This window comes from Morone saxatilis, unplaced genomic scaffold (assembly GCF_004916995.1).
Source record: "Morone saxatilis isolate NCDOM2014 unplaced genomic scaffold, NCSU_SB_2.0 Contig8, whole genome shotgun sequence".
NCBI lineage: Eukaryota > Metazoa > Chordata > Actinopteri > Moronidae > Morone > Morone saxatilis.
This window is the reverse complement of record NW_023340257.1, coordinates 12,505,641-12,516,002: the sequence shown is the minus strand read 5'-3', so window position 1 is coordinate 12,516,002 and position 10,362 is coordinate 12,505,641. Positions and strand designations below refer to the sequence as shown.

Genomic DNA, 10,362 nt, shown 5'->3' with positions numbered 1-10,362 from the left:
CTTCTATGGAGTCTGCCAGTTTCTACAGTAGCCCAGAATGGACAAACCAAACACTGGCTCTAGATAGGGAAGCTCAAGTAACTTGTTTACTGATGAATTTTAACTTCTGAACAGGATTTACCACAAGTTGCTTGGAAAATATATTATCTGTACACTTATGTGTTGTACATCACAGTTTGAATAATTTCATTCAAACAAACTGAACTACAGGTAGAAATGGCCAAGACATCATTTGAATTACTTCAAACAGGCCTTGTGTGAATGCACCCCAAACTATACATTCAAATGTCACTGAAGGGCTACCACACTGTGCAAATGCTACAGTAACATAGTTTAACTAAAGGCAAAAGTAAATGTAAAAGCAGGCAACAATCAACAAACATGTACACAGTAGATGAGAGGATTTGGGTTGTAGACATCTGCATTTCATAGGTGACCATGCATTTTTGGGTTCTGGGTTTCACTAATCGGAAAAAAAGTTCAGGTGAGGATTTGAAAGGATAGGATTTGGAAGGTGAGGACTTTGAAAAGACAAAAGGAAAACATGAAGGAGTGATTTTTCTTTCAAGGTTTCAGATTTATAGAGAGGGAGTGACTATACTGCTCAGAGTAGGGTGACACTTCACACAGACGGGCTACTCTGTGATGTTTTAGTAAAATTTGTGCTGCTGTTGAATAAAAACCTTATATCTCTGACAGCCAAACAGCTGGATATCCCCACTGACTTGTGAATTTTTAACAACATGTGCTGAGTTAATTTAAATTGCTGGTGCTGTGACTGGGACAAATGCCTCTGTTGTAACTGGTTTTCCATCAAAGTCACTGGCAGTCCAGAGGGAATAACCTCTGTAAATAATGCTAGAAAAGAAAACATGGTTCAGTTTCATATTCGATTGCTGAAACACAGCAATTTGATATTCTATATATATAAACTAACAACCTTTATACAGTAGCTTGTCGTAAAAGCCACCTTTGGGTAAATGAATTAGAGGAAGATATCTGAAAATAGAGGCATTTAGAACAATTTACACTGCAATTACAAACAGCCAACTGTGTGTTTGGTAATACATTGCCAGAAACAGACAGAAGTTTACCCCCCTCCTCTTTTAATGAGTGCTGTCATGCTGATGCACAGCTCAATTAAAAACTAAAGAGAAAACATGGAATAAACTTCTCTAGAGGAACATCTAAGATAATTTTCAAGAAGCTGTGGATGGTATTATTGCAACTTGGAACTCTTTTGGATGATTAAAGTTAGGGAAACAGGGCATACCTCCAGAATACAATCATACAGGGAATGCTGTTAGCTGTGGTAAAACATACACTTAATTTAAACTTGGCACTGTTACCTTTGCACAGATAATAGCCAATATTTTGTGTACCGCATTTAGCTGTCTTTATGTTTGCATCCTGGGTATTGATCCTGATAATTATTTCAAGGTGATATCAAATATGACCTTATAATGCCTCTGAAAGGCTTGTTAAGCATCATCATCAAACTGAAGTCCAATGTTTTCTTTCACTTCAGTTAATTGCTCTTTTACATCAATAAATGTAAGTCATGTTTTTACAACAACATCACTAAGTAGCCGTTCTATATGAAGTGTTTACTTCATCAATTATTCCTCTGCATTAACACTAAGTAAGTGGGCTGTTTTGAAGTTCTCAGGGCTTGAATAAGTCAGAGTGTCTGTTTGGACCGTCTACAACAGGGGTGCACAACTCCAGTTTATGGGTGACACATTAAAGGTGAAGTATATGGATAAGGAACAGTGCCAACTACTAGCTGCAAGAGCTGGGTAAGGTCAGCTCAGAGCACAGAAGAAGATTTTTGTACCCTGGTTTGCTGTATATGCTAAATACTTCTAGTTCTGGTCTGCCTGATTTATATTTGAAATGAAACACCTATTAATGCAGAACTATGGCTGTATATCAGGTAATTAAAATAAAACCATCACTACTATTTTGATTAGCTGCTGTGATTAACTATATTCAAGACATATAGTCACAACTATTTGTGAAGGGATACAGAATAAAAAAAACTCACTTCCACAAAATCAACTCAAGGCTACAGGTTGACTGAAATCTTTGGACAATTAATTTAAAGCAATTAAAAACTCCTTTTGGGTAAAAAAAATCATTCTCCTATTTCACTTCCCTTTCAGTTCCTTTTGCTGATTACACGTTACCTGAATGAACAAGATTAAATCTGTATTTCAAGGAAATATTTGAAACTTTTCTCGAAGTGTCAGAAGTTTCACTTTCACCCTAAATTGGTTTGAATTGGCTCTGTATGAACTGGCATTAAAGGGCTCTTAACAGGGCATTCGTGTACGTAAATACCCCAGCTCGCAAAATACTTCATCCATACGTCTTTCTGACATTGCAGTGGTGCTCCAGGAATTACTAGTCTAGTTACGAAAATTATCTTGAGATATCTATCACATTAAGGCTGAAAAAGTTTTAGTTAGACCCAAATCAGTGATAATTGGTGTCCACACGTTAGCCAATTAGTTTGTAGCTAGAAGCAGTCATAGATTTTAATGAGGAACACCACAGTTTTTTGCTCTCGGGATAGTGAAACACCAACCTAGACTGCTGCTACGACCTTAAAATAGTTTAGCCAAGATAACATTAGGGGAAAATATTAACAAATGACTTTCAGGTATTAGTATCAATAATCCTTTATAATGTATCCTGATTATTATTAGAGCCTATATATCAGAAAGGCCATTTACATTAATTCATGTTTTGTTGGGGTCAATAAAAACTGGATGAAAGTATTAGGTGCAGCATTAGCGCTAAAATGTTAAGTCAATTAACTGAATTGATAGTAAATCAATCAGAATCTGTATTGGTTTTGTTTAATTATCCAAGTCATTTTTTGCAAAACATGGTTAAACATGGACTTATTGTAACCTTTAATCTTCTGAGAGGATTTGCTGCTTTTCTTTGACTATGTGACTTTCCTTGTTTTTGACAGTTGGTTGGACAAAACAAGCAATCATTCATTGAGAAAATAAAGTAAATATTGAGATTAATCAATAATGAAAATAACCGTTAGTTGCAGCCCTGTACAGTAAATCAAAGCCCCTGAGGAGGGAGTTGTGCATCCCTGCTCCATCATTATTTCCTCAACTGTTAGTTGAAATTACAATGCAGGTGCCTAGTCAAGTCATGAGCCAAGAGCATCACCATCAATGTCATCATCATCATCATCATCATCATCATCATCATCATCATCTGCAGCCAAAGACGATGGAACCAAATCTGTAGTCACACAAATCTAACCCCAACCTAACCAGGGGTAAAGTGGTAAAGAATGAAAAATAACAACGGTAACAAAACTCAAATTTAAACCAAAAAAAAAGAGAGATATATATTAGGCCAATAAATAAACAAAACAGCCAAAATAAGCTTTCAAGAAATTAATAAAAATCTACATTGGTTCCACAATGCTTGACCGCATCCTCATCACCACATGAAGAACAACACGGTTGCGTGGGGCTGCGGCGTCAGCCTCTACATCGACAATACAATAATCTACAGCACCACCACCATTACCCCACCTATATGGGAGCCTCTAAATCCTACCCCTATATCTTGACCCCCTCGGAGCCGTACACGTTGTACCCCTCCCTATAAGTGGCTAGATTCTGGGTGCTGGGGGAGGGGCTGGGGCAGTGGGGGGGGCTAAGGTCCACCTTCATGCGCTTGGCTTCGGCCCGTGACTTGTAGCAGAACTCGACCAGGGCCACCAGCATGGCCAGGCCCAGGCCGCCCACAAGGATGTAGAAGACCCCGGCCACGTTAGACAGGCTCAGAGCCTGGGATGACTTGTCCTGGAGAGAGGGAGAGAGAGTGGGACGGGGGTTTCGGGGAAGAGCCAGGGACGAGGAGAAGAAAGAGTCGAGGTATAGAAAGCAGCAGAGTGGCAGAGTGGAAAGAGAAGTAGTCAATGGGGAAAGAAACAAAACAAAAATTGACGTAAAAAGGAAAATAGAAAACAAAAGCGATGGAAGGAGCAGAGCAGGATTAAAATCAAGATGTGTGATTAAGAAGAGGAAAAAAGGCAGGTGTGATGGGAGAGGAGAATAATAGGAAGGAGTAGGTGGGATGTGAAGTAGGACAAAGCAAGAAAGTAGGAGGTATGCGTATGAGAAAAGAGGTGGGAAAAAGCAGACAGAAAATAGGGTACAGTGGGTTAGACACATATGGAGATTGTCAGTGTCATTTAGTGACAAAATCTGGTTATACAGTTGCAAATGTATAATTCTATGCTACTGAAATTACACTTGTTATCACTTCATTATGTATTATCATACAACTACATTCTACAACTACAATTACTATCACCACAACAGCTACTACATACAGTACTACACATCTGTAACAGTCAAATACATTCTACATTTCTACAACTATAAGCTAGCGATATCAAAGCAGCTTCAATCAACATTTAATTTAAGTCAAAAAGAGAAAAGCAATCATACAGCAGGCTTTAATCTGAGCGGTGATGACATTTCACTGCAGTTTTAATGGAATTTAAAGGCTCCAGTAGTCTTAACATCTGAGAGCAGCACCCATGTTTAATATTGTGAAAATGTTCCTGTTTAAGAATTTCTTTTCTACTTTGAAACATAACAGCAACACATTTTTTTAACTGGGGAGATATAGGGTAATTTATCTGTAGCATTTAATAAAGCAAAATAGGAAATGCTTAATCTTAGTAACGCTTTATCTCACAGGTCCATCATTTTCTACAAATTTTGTAGTGAGTTTCCTGAAAATAATATTCAAACTAATAGTTATATATGTTCTAAACATAGAGAAAATGAAAAAAGTGGAGTGAGTTGTGAGCTTACATCTATGTAGTTGTTGATTTCCAGAAGAAGAATCTGTTCTACTAAAACTCCAAGTAATTAAAGATTTAGTTTGCATTTGATAGTGAGAACTTTATTCTCCATTTTTGAGTGTTCAGCTGGCCTGCTCTGCACTGAAGTAGTCATACTCTAGTAATTAATTTGTGTTAATCTAAATCTATAATTGCAAGTGAAAAAAATGCTCTTTATTTGACCTACAATTAGTACCCAATAACAGAGTACTTACAGAAAAACAGGTCGAATATTAATTAAAATATATGCACCTGTAAAATAAAGTGTTACCATGCATTACTCCAAGTTATGTGAATAAATGGATAGCATAGTCATGAGGCAAAAGCCAATAGTTGTTAACAAGTGGCTAACGCTACAGCTAAAGAAAAAGTGGTATTCTCGTCTGGTGGATGAGTTTCAGGCTACCAAAAATGGGCTAGTGTATGAGATAAAAAACAAAAACATGGAAGTGAAAATTGGCTGATGACAATCAAAATTTACATTATACTTTTAATGCTAACTGTTATGAAGATGGGATTGCCACAGATTGCTACAGAAACTGAACAAGAATTGGAGTTAATCTGATGAATATTTTCGTAAATGTGGTCCACCATCAAAATAGAGGAAGTAAAAATGTTGCAGGAGAAATCACTAAATGGACAGTTTAGTCTACTGTGGTCATTCAAAATAGGTTTAGGCTAATTGTGACATTGAGATATTGCTATTGCTAAAACAGTAGTTGCAGTAATCTGGAGCGTATTCAGGATGAGAGTTTCAGGCTAGCGTTTTGTGGGCCGCAGCGTGAGACTGACCTTACTTCCAGAGTCCTTGGGTCCACACTCTCCCTTGTCATACCACCATTTGTTTTTCAGTTTGTCTAAGACGCCTGCTTCGCTCAGTTTCAAAACTGCAAGGTTTACCGGGGTTCTTCGCGTGTAAAAATAACATAAATAACATCATAGGTCATGTTATTTTATGTTATTAGGGTATTTCACATTTGCATTGCACAGCTCAGTCATATAGAAAAGGTACTTTTGTTTATATCAAGTGACCTAGCATGGATCCCACTGAGTACATGTGTGTATGCTCGTTGAGGAGGGGCTGGGGGGAGCGAGGAGCTAAGGCGAGCTACAGACATATGAGTGGGACCCACCTTTGTCACTTCAGGTAACACACCCATACTGCCCCAGCTGGTCCTACACTTGAACCAGAGGCAAGTACTGTTAAGCCAGGAATACTGGCGCCAGGCTAACTCTGTGCTACCACTGGGAGAGTGAGAGCGAGACAGGTCTGAATATGCAGATGAGGATTTTATAAACTCTACAGACTTTGTAGGCCAGATGAAACTCCTATCTTGTTACAGGTATGATCTGTTCTTGTTGCACTCACACATGATCACATTTCACTTCCCTAATAAATGTTTTCACTGCAAAGCAACTTAGAGGTCGCTCAGTTGATCCACTACTTTGGTCCTGACTCAGAAATGTCAACAACTTAAGGATGGATTGGCATTACATTTTGTACAGAAATGTACGGTCGGCAGTGACTTTAGTTAGGGTTAGGGTTAAAAAATTTTCACATTCAGTTTTCCTACTGGATGGATTGGCACAAAAGTGTTGGAAATGGGCATCAATGGTGTCGTATTAACATATATCGTATGAACACTTATTTCTACTCGTGTGAACAAGCCTCACATTTTGTAATTCAAGATTTGATGATAACTTTCTTGCTAACTCCAGCTACTAGCACGTAAAAGATGTGCATGTCAGATGAAATGATAGTGTCACTTGCAATGATCTGACTCCAAATTAAATTAGATTTTGGAAATTATACTGGTGCAGAGTCTTCCTATTGTGTATGTGGGCTATAGTCTCTAACCTCGGACGAATCAATGAACTGGTTTTACCCCTCAATTAAGGGATTTGCTTTATTCCAAACAATATATATGATATAGTTATATGATAATAATATGAATCTAAGATGGTACTGTTATTGTATAAAACATAAGAGATACTGTAGGATTTGAAAATGAGTTAAATTACAACTCCACTAAAACATACATAAATTAACAATAATAATTTCAGGACCTTAAATTAACAACGGATTAGTATTAATGTTTGAATCTTTAACATAATATGAAACAAACTCCAAATAGAATTGTTGAAATCTGACAAACGAACAAGAGATGCAGGAAACTTTATCCTGTAGTTGCATTCTGTTGCTATCAATTATTCATCCTTCCCTCTGCCTCAAGTCAGCCTGAGCCTAAAAGAATCTGAGAGCTACAATTACACTTGGGTCTCGTTTTTCCATTAAATGTTTTAACACCCGTTTCATCTGCCATGTACTTGAGCAATAGATGCTCGGTTGTAGGAGTGATAAGGTTTTGTGTCTCTCTGTCAGTCTGTCCTCTCCCCAGAGCTGCCACTAGGGGGCAAATATTCCTGTCTTGACAGTAATTGCTCTCCTTATTTTTCCACCTATCCATCACTGAACCCTCCACCCATTACCTCACACTCTGTCCTTTCAGAGGGGCATTACCAGATCAGTACCAAAATGGTTATTATCATTAAGTGTGCTTGATTTATCTTGGCAGGCACTCACCCGCAAAGGGGACATATTTCCCTGCATGATATTGAAAATTAACAATTTTCTGAGGATTCAACATAAAATGATATAACATATTGATCTTTTAAAAAAGCATTTTGGTTTTGTTCTGGGTCTCTAAAAGGCACAGCCAATTGATTTCTTTCAAAAATTACCTTATTTTAGGGTTTTCTTTACCAGGAAAATAATATTCTCTTCTTCTGTATCCCAGCAAGCTCAAGTGTTGCACCTTTGTCACTGTGTCTGAACCTTTTATGCAAAAAAGGCACACACCACTGACAACAGATGCAACATTGTGTCTATTTTTGTGGCTGCTGGGTGTCTCAGGAGATTTTAGGGTGTCACTTTTGGCCTTCCTTTTTGCAGCGTGACGCTTTGCCAGGGCAGATGCATGTGTTACGCTCCCAGGACGGGGGCTGTCGCGGGCTGCCTAGCCGGTGAGTGGCCCCCGTCCCCCTAGTGGTGGGGTGGGCAGACAGAGAGGGCTAACCTTGGAATCCCCTCCCCCGCTGCCACATTCTCCTTTGTCATACCACCACTTGTTTTTCAATTTGTCCAACAGGCCCTGCTCGTTGAGCTTTAGAACGGCCAGGTTGACCGCGTTTCTTTAAGTAAAAAAGGAGGGACAGATAAGATAGTTTGGTCAGAGCAGAGGATGGAGGGACAGACAGACAAGATGGACGTGGACCACAGCCAGGAGGAAGACGGGGAGGGAAACGAAGAGGAGAGGGGGCAGAGGGGGGAGAAATCAGAGGGGTTGAAGGGACAAAGGTGGGTTAGTGGGGAAGGATGCACCCCAGACAACGCTCTCTCTTACTCTTTCTCTTTCTGCTTCTTTCTTAAAATGGATTTGAGTTCTACTGTATCTCTCCTCTGTCGCTCCCTGATACCAGACTGCACTAACAGAGGATGCTCCACAGTGAGTGTCAGATTGCTGGTATAAACTGTGTTAACCAGGTCTCTGCAGCCTGCTGATGGTGCTCTTGTCCCCTACTGCTGCTCCCCTACCTTTCTACTACTCTGTGCGCGTGTGTTTGTGCATGTGTGTGTGTGGCTCCAGTTTCCTACAGCACTCCTGCTAACACCCCTGAAGGGATTGACCTCCAAACAAAATTCAGGGACACAGGGCTAAATATCAGGCATTCATGTGGTGTATGCACATGTATTCACCTAAGCTTTTTATACCTGGGAAGAGAAGAGCTGCAACTTTTAGTATATTATCAAAATCAACTTGCTGATATTTCAACCCCACTTGAAATTGGTAAATCACTTGTCTTTTGAGACAGCTTTTACCGTTGCCTTGTGGTGCAGCTGATTGCAAAGGATTTTTAAAAGGTTTTAAAGGTCGTTGCTTTATCAAAAGCTTCAACATTCAACACTTGACAATTGGCCTATTAACAAAAGCATTCCATCATTTTCTTGATACCCAGGTTTGCTTTGATATCTTTAAAATAGATTTTTTACCAACAAAGCATACCATGTGAATGCTATTCCCTTAACTCTCAGATCTCAGATTTTAGTGTTAGTCAGTGGCACTATGGTATATCACAGGCATGAACTGTGACCAGTGGCTACCTGGAATGTGCCTTTAATCTGAACAGCTATGTTAAGATTTAGAAATAGGTTGGTAGTATCATAAAGTATATGAAAGATTATATTATATTTAGCTGAAACATGCAAAAACAGTGCCTCTTATAAGGCAATCCAACAGCAGTTTTATGAGACATAAAGAAGCAAAAGTGTTCCTGCAAATGCCTCAATATGTGGCCTCTTCCCCTACTGTCGTCTACAGAACGTGGCATTAGTAGCTGAATGATTTTGTTTGACTTTATTCCCTGCATGCCCTTTATAAATTCATTTTGTCCTGTCTCTCCTTTGGTACATCTCTTTTTTTTTTTTTTTTACAGCTACCTGTAAAAGACTTTCCTGTCGTTCTGTTCTCCTGCCACCCACCACCCTCTGCGGACCACTCTTTTGTTTGTGAGATGCTGTTATCAGCTGGGCTAATCTCTACAAAAAGGGCACTGCAGTCACTGCCTACTTGTTTGTTAGTCTGCCCCTTTGTCTGTACACCTGCCTATCTGGAAGTCCTATCTCATCTCTGTGTGTGTTTGGTAGGAGCTGGCTTATGACTGAAAGGCTGTCAGTTCAAAGTAAAAATCCTCTTGCAACACTCTGTATTCACTATTTATCTGTGTATTCGCATAAGTTTTGTATAAGACATGTACTTATTTTGGCAAATTGAAACTCTCTGAGTAAAGATGGTCAAGAGATTTAGAGAGAGACAGTGTTCTCTAGGGTGATCTAATCTACAAGCCATGAATAATTTCCTCAACGCAAGAGGTATGGATGAAAACAGTTCAAACAAATCTGTGTCAGTCATGATAATAACAGTCACATGTTAATAATCATATCAAAAGTAGCTATACTTCAGAAAGCATACATTCCTAACATTCATTATAATCATCATGGTATTCATTCTCCATCAACATCATCAAGTCAAATTAGAGCTGTGATTAGTGATCCGAGAGGAGAGGCGGGCTCACCTGACGTGCACACTCCCAGCCACATGTGTGCAGCCGATAGGGTTTCCGCTGATTGGGAGAAGCCAGAGACAACCGTGGATAGTCCCAGGAATGTGTTCTGGGTGGCTTGGGGCTTAAAAAAGGGACATATCCACCCGCTGTCTGTCACTTTTCCCTCATAAACGAAAAAACCTTTGTGTGAATAACATGGGATAAACTACAGTGACTGGGGTTTGAGGGGCTTGTTTGCACCATATGCAGAGGAAAGTTATAGGACAGGATGTGACGCTGATTTGCTGTTTGTGTTTTTCTTTCATAAGGCAAATCTGAAACGCTGACAGAGAGAGAGAGAGAGA

General features: G+C 39.3%; 1 protein-coding gene across 1 annotated transcript in view; it reads right to left on the bottom strand.

Annotated features, from left to right (window-relative positions):
* Positions 1–3,596: 3,596 nt before the first annotated feature.
* Positions 3,597–10,362, bottom strand: part of gria4a (glutamate receptor, ionotropic, AMPA 4a) — a 50,383-nt gene continuing 43,617 nt past the window's right edge. Inside the window, exons 13-14 of the mRNA XM_035680575.1 lie at positions 5,687–5,801; positions 3,597–3,842 (exon numbers count right to left, since the gene is read on the bottom strand). Of these exons, the coding sequence (XP_035536468.1) occupies positions 3,597–3,842; positions 5,687–5,801 (361 nt within the window). The remainder of the gene's footprint in view (positions 3,843–5,686; positions 5,802–10,362) is intronic.